At 43.4% G+C, this 20,145-nt stretch overlaps 1 protein-coding gene across 2 annotated transcripts in view; it reads right to left on the reverse strand.

The window, feature by feature from the left end:
• Positions 1-20,145, reverse strand: part of CRHR2 (corticotropin releasing hormone receptor 2) — a 1,438,337-nt gene that overhangs the window by 886,330 nt on the left and 531,862 nt on the right. Inside the window, exons 1-2 of one of the 2 annotated variants that reach the window (XM_085628879.1) lie at positions 2,590-2,798; positions 2,367-2,486 (exon numbers count right to left, since the gene is read on the reverse strand). In XM_085628879.1, coding sequence (XP_085485005.1) covers positions 2,367-2,486; positions 2,590-2,707 — 238 coding nt within the window. In that variant the 5' untranslated portion in view covers positions 2,708-2,798. Of the gene's footprint in view, positions 1-2,366; positions 2,487-2,589; positions 2,799-20,145 lie in introns of those variants that run through there. The other variant, XM_085628878.1, reaches the window with a different exon arrangement.

A 20,145-nucleotide genomic window follows, 5' to 3' on the forward strand; every position in this document is an offset into this window, starting at 1 on the left:
GCGAACTGCACGTAGCACAGTGCGAACACGCGTAGCGTAGTGTTGCGTAGTGCTGCGGTCATTTTTTGCTTGCTCGCGGTCCTCAACGTCAAGTTGGCGACCGCGAGCAAGCAAAATGACATCCTGGCGAGACTTTTTCCTTGTTCGCGATCGCGAGCATGGAAAATAAACCTCCCGGCGAGATTCCCAACGCGAGAAGGTCAGGTTTCTCATTGCGAGGGGTCGCGTATGCTCGCGACCGCTCGCGATGAGAAACTACCAGTTCGCGTTGAGAAAGCTGCAGCTCGAGTAAAAATCTACTCGAGCAGCAGAAAACTAAAGCTCGCACTGTGCAAGATGCCATTTTCAATGATTGCACAGTGCCGGTTACTTGTCCGCACTGTGCAATCATTGAAAACAACATCTTGCACAGTGCGAACATGTTACTTCGCAGTTCGCGAAGTGCTACGCGTAGCTCGCGTAGTGCGAACTTCACTTTGCGTAGCTTCGCGAAGTGCTACTTCGCGAACTACGCCCACCCTTAACAATTATTCCCAGAGTTGGAAAATAAGGCAACTGAGGCATAAGTAGTAAAGAGACATGCCAAGGATTACACATCCTAGTCAGCTGCAGAAGCTAGGATTAGAAATCAGGTTTCCTGATTCTAATGTAAATAATTGAATCATATAGGACAAATGAACTTCAAATGAAGGACGGCTTTGGCAAGAATATCTGCAACTGAACTCTGAGGCTAAGTTGGGGTTCCTGCTGTTTTAGGATGATGATGCACAGAGGGACCGCTGTGCAAAGGGAGACATGGAATATTTGCAGGCTTGTTTCCATAGAACCTGAGTAAAACCCAGTGCCTGCAGAAAGCAAACACAGCAGTCAAGAAAATGACACAGTGCAACCCCCAGGCTTTCTCTGAAAGGACCCCCTCTTGAAACTCTGAAAGCGCCCACCGCTGATTTACAATTACAGATGAAGGAACTGTGAATTGCATATGATGTGGCCAGGTTATTTCTTGTGCTGCCTGACTATTGCATATTAAAAACGAATGACTGAAGGGACATACCTAGATGAGTTTCCACTACTGCACACCAGGAAAACAACCTGGCTGAACAAGAAACATCCTTCTGGCCGCTAGGGAGTCAATGGCCTGAAATGCCTGGCCTTTCAGCAACAGGTGAGGTGAAATAAACTGCTGGAACAACTAATGTATAATAAAGTCAACATATGTCTCAGAGACGTCTTTGAGAGAAGTATGGAGGAGCTCTGAAGTCCTCAACCCCAACTCGAACTGAAGCTATATGTACACTCCCATTAATCAATTACACACATATCACACTAACTCTCACACATATAGAAACATAATTTACAAATACACACGTACACCTCACACACGCACGCAAACACCCACACCAAAGCAAAGTGTTCAGTGCCTGCTGTTCCGACTGCCGAAAACTTCGTTAAGTAAATTGATTTCGTGCATATCTTGAAAAAAATGAACACGTTCTCACAGAGGAAAGCAAACAGCATGCATTTATTCGTATCAATGTTCATCTGTCAAGCGTGTTTTTTTGTATTTTCTACGGATTGTACGACAGAAAAATTGTCTGCACTGAAAACAAACCTTAAAGGTACTTTAGATGCTATAAGAATAATTTATGTATATCAACAAGCTACTGTTAATCACCTATAGAAGCTCCACATTTTAACATTTTCTTTTTTACAAAGTGCTTTAATTTAATATCATAGCGCAGTCTGTTTCCACAGCATCAAAAATGATATTAAAGGACACATTTTTTCTAAGATTGTAATGGTTTGCTTAGATTTGAAATGAGAGCTCCTAACCTGACGATGCTCATAAAAGTGAAAGCACTGTCAATGACTGCTAATTCAACTATGATGTGTATATCCCTATTGCATGTAAACTACTAGTAGTGATTTGTGTTCTTGTAGTATAATCGTGTTAGACTTACAAATTACCCTTTATCAGATTCAAAACATGCTCTAAACATTCAATTGGACGCAGGTGTGTTCCCATTTTTTAGAACGTATTTGTAGTTTTGAGTTTGTAAACAGGTGTGAGTAAAGGTTCGGCTGGGTCTTGAGTCCATAAATTGTCCATGGACTCGATAATTCTCGCTCCAGTGCATACTCAATTCATGGGTTCACACTCTGTGACTCTGGGCAATAGCTTGCTTAATCTCCACAATGGCCCCTCGCAGCGGGATGCCTGGCTTTCACCTTGTGGATGCCCTGCTGGGTTATCTCACAGGGGAATACCAGGACGGGTTCCCTAAGCAAGCGCTTAGAGACCGGTTGGTGATTTGCGCTATATAAATATCTGCACATTTACATTTACATTTCAAGGTGGCACTTACTGGTACTGTTGTAGCGGATCCCATTGAAATACTCCGGGCAGGGCCTTTCAACGAGTTCCCCAGCTCCACTCCTGGGCCAGCAGGTGCCTATTTGGTCAGTGGTGGCATTGCAATAGGAACCTTGAAAGACACACAAACATAGAGAGAGGTTAGTGCTGCAGACGGTAAACTGAAAAAGAACACACAATACAGCCCTATTGCACGAGTGGACTTCCCTTCTTACCATTCAAGCTCAGAAAGGAGAATGGGGTGTTCTCTAAAAAAGCATCTTGCAGTGCGTCTAAAAGGCTGCAATTGGCGTCAAATTCGTCAATAATGATTTCGAAAAGTGTGCCGTCCATTGCGGCTGTCAGAGCGGATGTCGCGAGCCCCTGCGCTCGGTGCTTGTTGAGCGCGAGACAAGAGTGGGATTTGGCGCTCCTCTGGAGTAATCCTCTCTGCTTGCCCGAGTTTAGAAAAGATGCTCCAAGCACTTATCTTTAAACAGCAAGGCGGCGGCCAATGGCAGCGCGGCAGCTGCCTCTCCCTGCCCTGCCTCCGCCACTCGCTCCATTCATTCCCTCCTTTGTTGATGCCTGACATCCACCTCAGCCTCAGCCGCACACGTGCGCCAGGGAAGCGGCAGCAGGGCTTCCAGCCCCCTCCCTCCCGCCGCTTTGTGGTGTTGCCGGTTCGAGCACTTGCAGTCAGTGTGGGCGAAGGACCAGACCACTCTAAATAAGGGGACTTTTGGTGAAAAGCTCGAAACGCCACAGAGCGGAGTCAGTAAAGGTGCCTCAGAGGGATGACGAGCTTCAGAGACGGCACGGTACCTGGAGGAGGGAGGTCAGCCAGACAGATCTCTCGGAGAGGAGACAGACACACTGACTGACCAGGGAAGGTGAAACAGAGGAGCTGGGAGTGATAAACCCCGGCTCTTGCCACAGTCACAGCAGGTTAAAAACCCCTGGCACTGAAGCCGCGCGCCTGGAGAGAGACTGCTTAAAGCTTTATTATGAGCACCGTTCTGAGGCGCACTTTTCATTCACATCTCTTCGGGAAGGGAAGCCCGGACTGGAGCAGGTGCTCTCGGAAATAGGCTGCATGCGGAAAGATAACATACTCCTCAGCCAGTATGCCACACATTACCAAGGGACATTTAACACGCAAGTTCGTTAACGAGAAAAACGAATCAGAGAGAATTCAGTTGATGATGAGTCCGGATGACCGTGGTGTGTAGGACCACCAGCAAGAAGTGTTGTTACATATAATAACATGTCATCCTATGTTTCATGTCATACGTTGTATGGTATATGTTATCCCAAGGTAAGTATTGTGATATATTGTACGATATGTTACAACCTGCACATCTGGAATCTTTAATTAAATTAATCTGCGTGGAATTCGAATAAATGTAAAAACGTTAAATATTTTGTGGCTGCGCCTCTCTGTCTTGACCTTCTCCATCAGCAGTACACAATACATGAAATCTAAGCAACCACGTGGAACCGCACAGTGCATGGAATGTGTCGAGTGTGCGTGTTTTAAAGCAATTTCCGAGATACTGACTATTTTTGACCTCTATTTGCACTCAGTTCGTCACTTTCACCTAAATCTCAAAGGAGCCCATCACTGTATGTTTAAAAAAAATGAGGGTGGCAGGGGGTGTCATGCTGTGTGCATTGATAATTGTGCTTTTTTTTATTATTTACTCATTAGTGGAGAGTTTTGTTTTTTTTATTACAAAGGCGGGGAGTCATCTGCATTGATTAAAAAACATTTTTGCTTTTCACTGGTTGGAATAGCCTACTTTTGACTTGCTGCGGTGTGTTTTTTTATCTTCAGGGATGGTTTTTATCGCTACCTGAGATACTGCCGTTTGTTTTCATATTGATTAAGCATAAGCTGTATTGGAAGGGTCAGAGGCGCTGAGCTTGAGGTAACATTTTTCGGGGCAGGTTAATGTTTTGGTCTGATGAGAAGGTGTCTTTTTTAACTGATGAGGAGACAAGGACATTCCCACTTGTGCTTCGTTTAGTTTGTCCGGATTTGCTGCATTCTGTTTGTATTGCAGAGGCACTGAGAGTCATATGTATCATGATGTTGCGTCCCCCTTGCACCAAGCAAGGGGGCGCAAGGACGAAGCAAAACCTAAGTGAGATTTATTAAGCAATGCAAGGCCAGCTTGCGTGACCCTGCATGGCTCTGTAAATCTGAAGTAACGCAAGTCGCTGCCTTGAGTTACTCAGACCCAAGGAGGCGTTCCGTGGGTGGAGCATGGGTGCTCCCACGCATCCACCCATGGATTTGAGCACATTCTCAGATATTCCATTAGTGGCAGACCTGGGAATGCATCAAAATGCGATGCTTCCCCAGGTCAGGGGTAACGAGGAGAGATATGGAGAGATATCTTTATTTCGCCTCATTTGTACCTCTTTCTACATGTGCTGCCTGCGGCACACATAGAAAAGGAAAATGCCTCTAAGGTGTCCCTTCCTGCACAAAACCAATCCTGCATACCACACAGGCATCCTTGCACCATGGCGCAATGATGCCTGAGTTTGCACTAAGTAGCCAAAAGTGCGCTAGACCTAGGAAAGGACAGGATTGCACTGGGTTATGTTAAATACGGCATATTCCTGCCTTTCCCATTCATGCAGCACAGCACAACAAGGCGGCTTGCTGTGTTGTGCTGCATGAAAAAATGATAAATATGTGCCTGAGTGTTTTGATTTTAATGAAGTAACTATGCAGCCTAGGGATTAATTCACGGCCTGTCTGGGAGAGTTTTAAGAAAGGAGTGACATTTTTTGCATTGATGGTGGTTTTGTGTGTTGTGTGGTGCACACTTTGCGAGGAAATTAGTACTAACTTGTTCCATTACAGCAATTGTTACCCAAATGTTGTGGCTTCATATTTTTTTCAATAAGAGGTTGCAGTTATCAACTTACCCATGCAAACGGCTCATTTAACAAGTGCAAGATATTCACAAAAGTTGACTTTGCACATTTAAATCTATGTATTCATGTGCAGCTTTACTCCCATGATTGGGTGAAATCATGTACAAGTAAATCCCACTCCAGGACTGGGGAGTGACTTTTCCAGATTGCGGAGACCTTGGAAATTTGGGAACCTTAATGGCCTCATTTATGGCATTTTGGCATAGGGCAGTGCAGCAAGGCCCCTTGCGGTGCTGTCCTACGCCAAAGTGAAAGGACAGGAATACACCGTATTTAAGCAATATGTTGCATTCCTGTACTTCTGCCTGTGCTAGTGCTGTTTTGGTAGCCTAGCGCAACATAGGCACCCTTGCAATATGGTGCAAGGGTGACTCCATTGCAGGCAGGATTGTTTTTGTGCAGGAAGGGGCACCTTCCCGCACAAAGACAATCCTAAGAGGCGTTTCCTCTTTCTGTGTGTGCTGCAGAATGGAAAGAAGAAAAAACGAGGAGAAATAAACATATTTTTCCTCGTCACACCTCACCTCAGAAGGTGTGCAAAGTTGGTGCTTTCCCAGTTTACATCACTATGTAAACATGGGGCAGCATCAAATTCCATGGGTGTTGCATGGGAATACCCCCATGGACCACCTCCCAAGTGCAGAGTAAGGTGACTGTTACTCAAGATTTATGAAGCCATTCAGAGCCATGCAGGGTGGCTTTGCATGGCTTCATAAGTCTTTATGAGTGCCCTGCTTCATGCATGGACCATTTTTCGTAGTGCAAAAGGGATGCAGGGCTCTCATAAATAAGACCCACAGTTTGTGGGAATTGTCAAACTTTTCCTCGATCCATCTCCACACTGGTAATACTGGGACATTTATTGTCGTCAAGAGCTAGAACAAATCCCCCTTATTCTGAGAAGGGTATAGGACAGCCGGGGCCTGTGCAGGTAAGAGCTGTGGGGCCAGGTTGGGGAGGGGGGGTTCAACAGACAACCACAAGGGAAAATTAAAAAATAATTAATTATTCCTTATCGTCCTCTGTCGAAATCCCCCCACCGCTCTTACCTGCACGGGCCACGGCTGGTAAAGGAACATCCCCAAACTGGGGGAGGTGTAGGGGAAAAAGTATCTTCACAGGAAAAATACTTTACCCTTGGAGGAAAAAAATGCTATTGCAGAAATGCAATTACATTTCCTAATGTTGAGTTTGCACCCTTTCGACCTTATTTTGAGTGCCAGAATATACCTGCCCATGCAAATTGTACCACATAATACGAGGGCAAATTGGCACTACGGAAATAGTGAGCAAAATGGAACACCATGCGGTGAGAGTGGTCAATAAGACTGGTTCAGCCATTTAGTCCCCAAGTCCCAGTGGGAAACTTGTAACCAGGGGCAAACTATTCAGGATATTGTTGCTATCATGTGTAAATAATATTTCCTTTGTGCAGTTATGACATCAGATAATAGTGACTATCTCAGAATGAGGAGTTATTTGTATTTGTGCATATGAAAGTGCCTGTGCATAGTTGCAAATGACGGTTCTCAAAAGTTGTCCAGCAGTGCACATGTAAACCCGTTCTTGGTTCCCTGTTGTATTTTTGGAAACCTTTGTGAATTTCCTAAAGTTGTAAAGGTTTTGTTATTTATTTGTGCGGTGCTCATCATTCAGCATAGTTTCTTGGTGCTATAAATAAAACTAAAACAACTCCATAAGCAGATAGAATGGCGAAAACCAATCAAATAAACAAGAGTTGCTGAGACTCACATATTAAAAACAGTTTCTTTAATTCCCTGCAAAAATGCTGGATATGAGGAAAAAAACTTGTATGTCCGTTGAAAGGTTACTGCGCCTCTTGCAGCGGCCTCTCACCAAAAGTTATGGTCTATCCAGTATTGTATCACACTATTGGCCACGTGGGAGGGTGTAACCGTCCAGGTGCACATTTATGATTTTCTTTCGCAAATCAGACTCCAGGAGTTACGGCCACGCCCTTTTTTACTGGACTCGTTCTAGCAGTGATCCTGTTGTCATTATGTGATGAGGTCGATTCCTCCTCTCTGCATTCAGCTGGAAGAGTCTCTTTGTGGCAGGCGGGAAGGTGTTATTTCTGTGAACATTGATGGAAGGAGGTGGGAGTGAGAAAGGTATTGATGGGCGTGCCATTTTTCATAAAGTTCATGAAGTAACGCAACAGAAGCGAAGACGTGTGTTGTGTAATGCTGTGGAGAGGAGGTGTGGTACTCAGACACTGAAAGCCTGCCTTAGGCTGCCGAAGGCAGAGTGTCTGCTGAGGTCAGTGCGCAGCTGCAGCCTCCAGTCGCCCTCTAATTGTATTACATCTCAATGCTTGTTGAGCTCCTCAGGTGCCGCGAGCAAAGGCCCAGAGATTTCAAAGCCGCATCTCGACCCTAATGGGACATTGCCTTTAATTACAGGTAGGTAGTCCGAGTCACAGCCGTCAGCCAAGCAGTATATTTGGCATCTTTGTCTTTCGTATGCTTTGAAGATAAGAACATCTACAATCTGTATGGGCATATCAGCAAGCAGGCGATAAAAATTTATCGTCGCTTTTGCGTCCGATTTCGGACGAAAAGCGGCGATAATTTTATCACCTGATTAGCGAGGTCACACTATCGCGTGAAACCTTGCTTTATCGCCATTTCCCTCAACGCCCATCTTTGCATCTCTAATGATATGCAAAGTGGGCGTTCCTTCCCAGGATAACGGGAGAAATGTTGCTAAGCGACATTTCTCCTATTATCAAGCCCCACGCAAAGCAGCATAGCGACAAGAAAAGTAGCGATAACCTCTGTTATCGCTACTTTCCTTATGCCTGCTTTGAAACTGAATTAGCCATGATAGCCTATGGAAGGTGGATATCATGGCTAAGTATGTGAGGCCCTATCAGCAAGCTATCGCCAAAAGTTGTGTGATTATCGCGGGATTTCCAGCGATAATCGCACATTTGGCAGCTTGCGCTCTGAATTTTATCGCTTTGGAGATAAGCGTTGCTAATAGCACGCTATCTCCGCGATAAAATTCAGAGTTGGCCGGCGATAATTATCCTCACGCTAAGAGCGCTGAGCGATAATTATCGCCGGCCCTAGCTGATATGTCCCGTAGCTTCTCTAAAAGTCTCCTTTTAGGAAAGAGTTCTCTGTGCAGAAGGCCCACCGGGCACACAGGAAGGACCCAAATCATAAAACTCCAGGGAGGCTGGGGCTGGGCAGGTCTTGAAAGAGTGTGCATAATGTATATGGTCATAGTACACAACTGGCATATTAAAAAAGGGGTAGCTTGCAGTGTATCGCATCACAGCACCCCTCAAATAACATTCCAAAGACAGGAGCATACCAGGCTCCAGCATACCTTTTGTCTGTGGCTGAAGGAGGGATCCTTGCCGGAATCAGCAGACCACCGCCCTTTGTGGCGTGGATACGAAATTCAGAGGCAGCGACATTTAGAAACAACACAACCCCAAAACAAACACTAAAACAATATAACCTCTTTATTCTACAACAAAATATTTATGATGCCTTACTCTTGGGGTCATTAGTGCCTACCGTAAAATAACTAACACTGAGAAAACGTTCTCAACAGTATTGTGTTATATTGCCACCTTCTTACACCGCTGTGTAAGAAATGGGACATAACAAGAACAATGGATAGTTCTGTCTGTTTACTCATGTTATTCACCTTTGCACACTGGCAGTTGTCATCAGGGAAAGTAGTTGTTTCCCCTGCTCCTCATTTCTGACCTTCTGATCACACCCTCCAGATCTATTTCCCATCACACTCATCCCCCTCACACCTTTCTGGTACCCTTCTGTTCATATCATCTCTTCTCGTTCTCATATTAACCTCCTCTCCCTCTAGCACAAACTTCTGATTGCTTACCCATTGCATCCAATCATTTGTGGCACCCATATCTTATGCTTGTTCCCACATTATCATCTTATTTACCCTCTCTCACACACTATTCTCCCTCCCACCCTCTTCCTCACATACATTTTTTCTCTGAAGCCTCCATCGCTCTCATAAAGTTACTCAGGTAATATCCTCCTTTCTTCCACCCTTCTCTCGTCTGTCTCACACCATTCTATATCCCAGCCCCTTCTCTTGCACAATAAATACTCCCTCCATCTGTTTCGTACAACTTGTCTCACGATTCACTCCCTTGAAGTGCTGTCTCGCTTTCTTTTGTACCTCTCACTCCTTTACCTCAAACTCCCTCCCCCACACCATACTTCTGACTTCTTTCTTGAGTGATTGCCTTTAGGTGCACTATCATAACAGCACACATTTTTGTGAATACTGGGAAAGATATTTTACCATTATAGCTCCAGCGCTAGTCGATTTGAAGAAATTGTGACCTTCCCAATATGAGGCAGGACGCCTACTTACTGTACTTACTATTCTAAATCCAGTCCTGAGACACTACAGTAACATTAGAAACATTCTTAAATGCTTTAAAATTGTTGGCGGGTGTCTCTCTGAGGCTGCCACTGAAGACAACAAACTAGAAATACTTTTCACATCTTCCCCTCTGTGGCTTAGTAGTGACTTTCTCATACCACCCACTTATATCTAATCTCCCTGCATACCTTTCATTTCACTCAGCCTCTTTATTACAGCCCACTCTTGCACCTTCATCTTTTAAACTCTGTGTCTGAAAATATGAATTAGTAGCAACATGTCGTAGGTAGGAGAGGGAAGGGCCAGCTTGCAGCAGCCATCTCTATTTGAGCTCCGTGCTGTTGTTCTCTCATGCAGAAGTCCATCTCAGAATTTCCAGCTGGGCACATAATTAATATTTACCCCTTCTTGGGAAAGTCACAAAATAAGCATGAATCAGCAACTCTCAGACATATTGAGCGACTTCCTGCATTATGGGGTGATATAACGCACCGTGGCCAGGATACACCCGATTCACTTTCACTTGTATCAAATTGGACAATTTCCCTCTGATCTCATTTGTGATGCTAAAATACAGTGCATTCATGTATGATTGAGTACCGTGCTGCAATTGGAGCTGTGCACTACCGTGACTCATCCTGCACAATTGTAATGTTGGAGCATTTGTGGTCGTGTGTCCTAGTGAGCCTCACAAATGACGTTGTAACTCCTTCCACTGTTGTATCACACATTAAAAAAAATCTTCCATTTGAAGCTACTGCTATGGTCGCAAATAAGGTAAGCTGCACCTAGGTTGTATTTTCAGATGTTGTTAGTTCTCACATTTATTGCAGAATTTCTGTGTTCCTCAAAAAGGTCACTAGGTACATATGTTGTATGCATTGCACAACAACTTAATCAATGCATTGGGCAAGTGACAGAGGAAACACAGAAAGTTTGGCAACTTCATCATTATCCCGGATTTCAATCATAACAAGTGACCAACGGGGAATGTTCATGAAATAAGGGGCCTTCAGTCGCAACAAAGAATAATAAAGTAGGCAAATAAAGAAAAAAACAAAGGAGCCCTCTATGTTCTGCCTTAATATCGAATTTTTAATGTCTTCCTGCCAATTCTTGAGACTAGTGACTGGACTATATCATGAGGGCAAGTATGTAAAGATCATGATAGACTTAATGTCAATAACTATACACCTGGTTACCATGACCAAATATTTAGTTTCAAAGTGTGTAGATATGGAGGGCAAACAAACCAAGGAGGACAGTTTGGTTATCGTTAAGCCACTGACTTGAGACTCCGAGCTGGCAGTGCTGACAACCATTCAGACCTAATCGGTTTCGGAATGGTTTCTGACCAAATCGTATTCGGGGAGTCCATCCGCCCGATTACGATGGTTCCGAACACCGTTTGGTCGGACGCCCATCTACTTCAATGGGAGCACGTGTTCCGACCGAGTACATAGGCTCCCATTGAAAAAAGGGGTGGTCGGGGAAAATTGTGCACCCTGTGGCAGGCACACTGTGCATGGTTGGAAAGGGGGCACCAATGGGTTCCCCCAGTGGCCAAATTCAGAGGCCCCCAGGTGAAGGGGGGCCTGCTACTGGTCCCCAAAGTCAGTTTCTCAACAGCCGATCCGTGTCAGAACAACCGATTCAGAAAGGCTGTCCAAATCTAACACCCTAAATGCCCATTCGGAAACATGGTCCGTAGACCTGTATGAGTCGACTCCGAATGGCTCGGTTACTCCGAATTCCATTGGGAACCGAGCCAGACAGTCCGAACGGTTTCTGAACATTATGATTGATCATTCAGAAATGTTTCTGAATCGGTCGGAAACAAGGTTTTCGAATCGGATTGGAACCAATTGACTGCCATTCGGAGCCTTTCTGAATGACATCGTAATCGACCCCTAAGAATGTAAGATATATTGGGCTTAGTCTCCAAAGAGGTAAGTAGTTGTGAAAAGGTTTTTCGGGTTAATATTTTGTGCATCAATAATGATGATTAATATGCCTTTTTACACATTATTTTACATACATAGACTGAATTAACATAATTGCAGTTGAAACAAATTTCCTATGAAATGAAAAATTGTATTTATTATTGGGCTTTAGTTATGCTGTGTTTCTATGTAAAATGCCATTTTAGACAAGATAGATGCTATCTATATCTATTACGCACACTCCTGCATCCCCCACCCACATTCTTTCACCACAGACTACACAAAGCACAGTCAAACTCAGATCATGTTAGTGTATTGTTTTGCTCAACTTTAACTTTGTATGGTGCACATGTAATATTGCAACAAGTATCCATGGGGCATATCATCAAGCACGGCGTTAAAATTATCGCCGCTTTAGCGGCAGAAAACCGCCGCTAAAGCGGCGATAATGGGCTTGATAATATGTCGCAGAGCATTCCAATAGAAGCCCATGTTGACACCACAACATGGGATTCTATGGGAATTCTCAAGGGCATATTATCAAGCCCATTATCGCCGCTTAAGTGGCAGTTTTCTGCCGCTAAAGCGGCGATAATTTTAACGCCGTTTCTTGATATTATGCCCCCATGTTTTTCTTTTTTCACTGGACCTACTCACTTTGAGAAAGTCTGACTCCTAAATGTTTCATATTTGTTCGAACATTACATTGGCATAGAGAGTGTTGAATAATTAGATTAGATTAACTGAAAGTTCATAATGACTACCGCCAGGACACCTTACAGGCAATCGTGTGCTTTTGGAAAATAATTAATAATAATAATAAATTATTCAAAGAGTTAGGCCGGTGCTTAAATCTGTAGTTAATGACATTTATTATTGTTGTGTTCTGATTTAGTCAATTGTTATACTTTTACCTCACACACAATAAGTTAGCCATATTTTTAATATTCTATGCAAGAATTGTGTATAAGAAGCCCTTGATATTGAGATTGACCCAGAGATTTTCCCCAGCTTTCCTATGCTGCAAGGGATGCTGCCCGATTTTTTTTATGATTTTGGTGCTTACTGGGGCTTAGAAATTTTCCTGACTTTGCCTACTTTGTATAACTTTGCATCTGAGAGCCTTGATGGCATTGACTCTACGTCTTATTTTGAATTTTTGTTAATAATATTCTATAACTTTTCATTGATCTAGAACTCAATTATTGATGGAATCTTATTACGTAGTAAACTGCTTTACTCTGCTAATTTGATGTTCAGGGAGGTGCTTTAATGCGCGGACACATTGCCTCATGAAATTGAAGTTTAATACCATCTCCGATCCAGAAAATCAGGGAGAACCGAATGAGGTAAACCTTGGGGTGCCTATATTTTGGGCTACTGCTTTGCTCCCACACAAGAACCCATAATTCCTGCCCTTCCTCTTTCTTTCTATAAATCCTGATGTCGTTAAACATGTCAATGATACAGCATATCTGAAAAATGTATATGGTCAATATTATAAAGAATAACAGAAGTGGATTTCCACTTCACCATTCTTCCCCCATTTTTCTCAAATATTTCTTTTTTGCTGTTCATATATCCAACTGACAGAGGGGAAAAAGAAGTGTCATTGAAACCATAGGCAAACTACAACAGCAAGTAATCAGAAAACTCATTATCCCCACGCTTCAACAAATTATGTGCATTAAAACACAATACTGTAGCAGATACAAAAGGGGAAATGGTGCAAGTGATACATAAAAATCGAAAATATAATTGCAGATCGAATAACTGAATCAATCCTGAAAATAACCACAAAAAAAGCCGAAGCATTTTTAAATCTCCCACCAGTTGGGAGCAGAGTTAGTGCTTCGTCCCATTTGGCAATACATTTAAAAATGCTCCCACTAGATGGGAGCAAAAACTTTGGTGCGGGAAGTGAGCTTGCCCTGGAGGATGGAGTTTTTTAAAGGCTCCAGGAGGGGGGATGTGCAGCCTCCTCCCTTTTATTTTATGTTTGCCCTGGGGGAAGGAGGTCTCCATTTTAAGTCTTATGAAGGGGGTACATGCAGCTTCCCTCCTGTTTTGTTACCTTTTGACCACATGGGATGAGGTTCCCGGGGCCTAATTAGGCTCCTGGAGGAGGAACATATGCCCCTCCCCTTTAATAAAATTGCAGTTCTATAGAATTAGGCCCATGGCTCCTTATAAGGCTCAGTGAGGGTGCCCTGGGCCACCTCAGGGTGTTTTAATAAAACAAGCATGGTAGCCCATGCTTGTTTTGATAAAGTTAGCCAAAGATTCACAGAACCTCTGCAAATTTGCATTTCCTCTTCCAATTCAGAGCAATTTAAAAACAAACATTTTTTTTGGCCCAAGACAGGTCCATACCACCAGGCCTAGGGGGTCAGGGTGTCCATACCCTTTTGTCTTTTGTTTGCATTTTCAGATGACTGCCACCACTTCCTGGTTGATGTGGTGGCTGTCAATCAGATCTCAGGATGAGTTCTGTCATTTCTGTGGATCCTCTGAAGCGTGATAAATGCAATTTTTGTAACCTTACTTTTTCCAAAACTACTTAACGAATTTACATCAAAACAAAAAAAGCACTCTTTCTGGATCAAGATCTATCTTTCTGACAAATTTGGTGTAAATCACTTCAGAGGTTTGGGCTGTAGCTTTGTCTAAAGTTTCTAAAGAAAAAGGAATGCAGAAAATGCCCGAAACTTTCTATGTGCATACTAGTCAAAAAGAAGCACTTTTTTGGAAAGTCTTGTGGAGGTACATCAAACGGTACCAAACCTGTTAGCAACACTAAAAAAGCATTTTGTAAGGAAACATGACCCTAACTATAACTACCCTAGGGGCAGTTGCTCAGTCTTTGACAACTAGATAGTTATAGTTAGGTCTGCTTTTCCATACACAGAGTATTTTTTGGTTTGCTAATAACTTTGGCACCGTTTGATGAATCTTCAAGAACCTTTTGAAAAAAGTTAATTCACATCAGCTCTTTACTGAAAAGTTTCAGGGCAATCCATCAAGCAAGGGTCGAGAACAAAGGGGAGGGCGTCCCAAAACATTACATCTCCGTGCATTGATCATAGACTTCTTTAAGGGCTACAGCAAAAACTGCTGAATGAAATTAAACCAGATTCGGCAGGAAGCTAGATCTTGATCCACAGATTGTGCTTTTTGTCATTTTGTGTAAATCCGTTCAGTAGTTTTTGAGAAAATAAAGGTGAAGAGTAACTGCATATTTTGTCAGTTGGACTTGTGAGAGTTCCACAAGACTCACGCAAGAGCGCTAAATAAAAAATGGAGGCCAATGATTGGTCGAGAAGCCCATTTTCCCCTTGAGCCTTTACGCTCTTGCTGGAGCGAGAGGCTCCTGTAAGTCCCAAGGGAGCGAGTGCTCTGATTGACTGGCTTTTGGAATATTAGAAATGAAATGGCCGCCATCACTGTTTATTGGGAAAAATTGGAGGTGTTGTGGAAATGAAGTAAAAAAGCTATATAATGTGTAGCAGAAAGGCATCTATGCCCCTAGATTTAGTGAGGAGGTGTCTAAGGGATAACTATTGTGAAGATACTAAACGTATATTGTTTTTCACAAATTTTTATGATCTTGCAGGACTCCCACAGGATTGTGAATAGTGAATTGGAGTAGATGAGTTCTCAATGCACTCTGTTAGTAGGAATGCATATTATGGTCCTTGTTTTGGATAAAAAAGTTTGTAAGAGATATATACAGTGATGAATAGTTCATTCTTATTTTCAAAAAATATTACAATCGCGCAACACTCTTATGGGATCATGAAAAGTAGGTAAGAGTAGGTCAAGTTTGAATACACTCTGCTATCCACACTTGTTTGTGTAGGAAGGAGTGTTACTATAGATGGTGTTTATCAAAGTCTACTATATATGCTCATTGGCTTGGGAAGGGTTGTGAGTGGAATTAAGGCTCATCCACGCACCCTACTATGCACACCCATCATCTGAAAGAGATGTATGAAAGTAGAACCCAGTCCCTCTTTACACCCTACTATACACACACTTCATCTAAGGGAGGGATCTAAAAGGAAAGGGTAGTTACTCCTCACACCCTACAATGCACTAAGCTTCAAAACAACTCCTACCAGTAGACCCAGGGTGAGTTATCCCTGAGCAAAGGACACCTGGAGTAAAAAGGGAAAAAGGGACTGTAAATTGGAATGAACAGGATAAAGGTAATGCCAGGCTCACCCTCAACGTTTTCAAGTTTGAAAATATAGGATCCAGTAAGTGGTCAGCATCATGAGTAGGACCCTTGTTAACAAGTTGAGTTTCAAGGGGAGATAATAGGATAGCATCTGAGAGAGAGGTCTGAAAGCAGAGCCCAGTCCCCCACACCCTACCACACACTCCCATCATTACAGGGAGTGGTCCCGGCAGAGAGGACAGTCCTTCTATACACCCTACTAAACACATCTGTCACCTAAGAGAGAGGTCTAAAAGGAGACCCCAGTCCCTCCCCAATCCCTACTACACACACCAGTCATCCAAGAGAGAGGTCTGAGTGGACAGGCCAGTCCCTCTCTGCACGCTACTATGCACACCCATCACCTGAGAGAGGGGTCTGAAAGGAGAGGCCAGTCCCTCCCCATAACCTACTATGCACACTGGCCAATCCATTCACACACACATCTAAACATACCTGTCATCTGAGAGAGAGGTATGAGTGGAGAGTCCAGTCTCTCCTTACACCATACTATGCACTCCTGTCATCTGAGAGAGAAATTCCAAAAGAGAGAGGACAGTCCCTACACACACCCTACTATGCATACCTGTAATCTGAGTGAGAGGTTTGAAAGAAGATGGTAGTTCCTTCTTGCAACGTAGTATGCTCACTAATTATGCAAGAGAGGGTTGTCATTGAAGAGGTAGTCCCTTCTATTTTCTACTATTTCCCTACAATACTGTTACGATCTTGCTAGAGTCTCATGAGAGTACAATGCAAGCTTCAGAGAGTGAAGCTTGCTGCGTGAGGCTCGTTTGATTCTGCAAGCTTCTCACAAGACCATCATGGAAAATTACCAGGCATGACATGTTAGAATTTAACCCCTTCACTGCTAGGCCCCCCTGTGCTTTCTTTGGGCTATTTGGGGTTGTTTGCGCTTAGACCCCTGTAACCCTTTGTCCACATAAGGTATCCATGCCAAATGGCCGAGGAATCCAAAAGGTACACCGGGTTTGTGGATTCCCATGGAGGGGACCAAGAAATTAGTCAAAATACAGCAACATTTTGGTTTTAGGGGAAAAACTGGAAAAAGTGCCTCAATAGAAAGCATCTGGTTTTTTTCCCTTGCAAATGTTACCAATGTAAGGTTTACAGTGCTAAAATCACCATCTTCCAAGATTTCAGGAAGAGGCAGACCTTTATCAGAAAACCAAAATTTCTACACAGTTTCGGCACTTTACTGGAACATAGCCTATTTTTCCTCTTATTTGTGTTTTCAACCTCTTTCCCGTTAGAGATAGAAATGGGTTTGAAACCAATAATTGTTCTCAGAATGCTATACATTACTAAAAAGTAGACAAAATTCTAAATTCAGCAAGCGGTCATTTGTATAGACCCTTCAAGGTTTTCCAATAGAAACTAACAGTTGAACTAAAAACGTATTGAAATTGAGTTGAAAAAAATAGACGTTTGGGCCTTTGTTTTCACCTGTAGTTTCTTCTAAGTATGGCAGATTTTTTAAAGCAATAGACTGTTACAACCCCTGAACCCTTCTGGTTGCGGGAATATATAAGACTTGTAGGTTCATCACAAACCCGAAGTACCCTGAGCCATAACTGACCTGCGCCTTGCAATGGTTTTCATTGTGTACCAGGTACAGCAATTAATTTGATAAAATATAAAGAATGAAAAATAGGTATCAAGATAATTTATGTACTTCTGAAATGTGAACAAAATATGGAGTTTAGAAGCAGAGGTTGTTTGCACATTTCCTCATTTTTGGGTACCCATAGTAGAATGTGAATTAGAGGGCATTTTTCAAAATGACTTCTTAATTACACATCGTCTTACATTTGGAAGGCAGAAATGAATGGAAAGTGAATTGGTAATATCACCTTTTCTACTATTCTGTGTCCCAATGAAAATGATACCTCACTTGTGTGGGTAGGCCTAGTGCCCCTGAAAAGAAACGGCCTACAACGCAATGGGGACACCTCACATTTTTCCAGTGGAATTTGGGCCCTAGCTCAGCCGGCACCTAGGGAAACCTAGCAAACCTGTACATTGTTTGAAATTAGACACCCAGGTAAATATAGGATGGGGTGACTTGTGTGGCTCTCACTAGGTTCTGTTACCCAGAATCCCTTGCAAACCTCAATCTTTGTAAAAAAACACGTTTTCCTCACATTTCTGTGATGGAAAATTATGGAATCTGGGGGTAGCACAAATGGCCACCCACCCAGCCTTCACCCAAGTCTCTAAAATAAATGGTACCTCACTTGTGTGGGTACGCATAGTGCTAGCAACATGAAATGGCCCAAAACGCAGCATGGACACATCAGATTTTTTCAGTGAAAACTGACCCTTTTTTCGCAATGTGCCCAGCTGTGGATTTGGGACCCTAGCGCAGCCGGCACCTAGTGAATCCTAGCAACCATTTACATTTTTCAAAACTAGACACCCAGGGAAATTCAGGATGGGGTGACTTGTGTGGCTCTCACCAGGTCCTGTTACCCAGAATCCCTTGCAACCCTCAAACTGTGTAAAAAACAACAACACACTTTCCTCACATTTCTAGGATGGAAAGTTCTGGAATCTGTGAGGAGTCACAAACTTCCACCCAACCAGCGTTTCCCCATGTCTCCTGATAAAAATGGTACCTCACTTGTATGGGTAGACCTTGAGACCGTGACAGGGAATGGCCCTAAACATACAGTGGAAACTTCAAAATTATTTATTACAAAAAATGTTTGGTTTTGCGAGGGAGTCACCTGTGTTTTTGGTCCTGGGCTCTACAGGCAGATAGCAAACCTGCGATAACAGGGATATTTCTGAAAACTAGTCAAGCGGTGGAGTCCTGGGAGGTGTGGCTTGCATGGATCCCCAAAGGTTGTCCTATCCAGAATCCCCTGTAAACTTCAAATATTAATATGAAAGAAATTAGTGGAATCAGTGGGCTGACACAAATTTCCTACCACTCTGCGTTCCCCCAGGTGTCCCGTTAAAAATGCTACCTCACTTGTGTGGGTGGTCCAAGTACCCTTGACAGGGAAGGGCCCAAAATGTATTGTGGAGACATCAGAATTATCTATCACAAGATCACCTAGTTTTGCAAGTGGGGCATCTGCAATTTTTGGTTCCTGGCTCAACAGACATCAAATGAAAGCTACCAAATCCAGACACTTCTGAAAACTAGACACCCGGGGGAGTCCAGAGAGGTGTGGCTTGCATGGATCCCCTAATGCTTTCCTACCCAGAATCCCCTGAATTGTCCTTACATTTCTGTCTGGGATTACCAGGCCTGCACAAATTTTCTACCACACAGCGTTCCCCTTGGTCTCCTGATAAAAATGATACCTCACTTGTTTGGGTGTCCAACGTACAGTCAGCCTAAAAATGGATATAAAAAAACCTACCCACCAAACCCAGATATTTCTGAAACCTAGACACCTGGGGGAGTCCAGGGAGGTGTGGTTTGCGTGGATCTCCCATCGTTTACTTACACAGTATCCCCTAAAAAAGTCAAATTTTCCTCACATTTATGTGTGGGATCAATGTGCAGGCACAAATTCCCTACCACCCATCATTCCCCTCTGTTTCCTGATAAAAACGATACCTCACTTGTGTGGGTGCCCAAGGCAGAGTCAGCCTAAAAACGTATAAAATAAAAAACTGAGGAGGAACCAAAGCGTGTTCATAAGGGTATTTTTCTAATACTTTTTCAGACTGACTCTGCTTTGGGGTCCCACTCAAGTGAGTTATAATTGTTATCAGGGGCTTGAGGGGAATGCTAGGTGGTAGGAAATTTGTACCGGTGTGGTGATCCTTCAACTTTCCCACACAGACGTGAGGAAAATGTTCACTTTTTGCTAAATATGAGGTTTGCAGTGGATTCTGGACACCACCAGCCAACCACAATTCCACACACACCTCCAGCAGAAGGCCAGTAAACACGCAGCCAGCCAAACGCCAATGCATGCAGACAGTAAGCCTAACTCCAGTTCACACACATACACACGCACACACACAGAAACCTACCCTAAAATCTAGTGGTTTTCTACCTCCTTTGCGGCAGATGAAACTAAATATATTGCTGATAAGGCAAAAATGTGTGCCAAAAAAAAGGGGAGTGATCTTTGACTATGGAGCCGCTCCCTGACATGCCCAAAAACATATCCCTGGTGCCTAGTTCAGAGAGGGGTCTGAAAGGAGAGGCCAGTCCCTGCCCATAACCCACTATGCACACCGGTCTGAAAGACAGGGCCAATCCATCCACACACACGTACCTGTCATCT

Source organism: Triturus cristatus, chromosome 10 (genome assembly GCF_964204655.1).
Source record: "Triturus cristatus chromosome 10, aTriCri1.1, whole genome shotgun sequence".
Taxonomy (NCBI): Eukaryota; Metazoa; Chordata; class Amphibia; order Caudata; family Salamandridae; genus Triturus; species Triturus cristatus.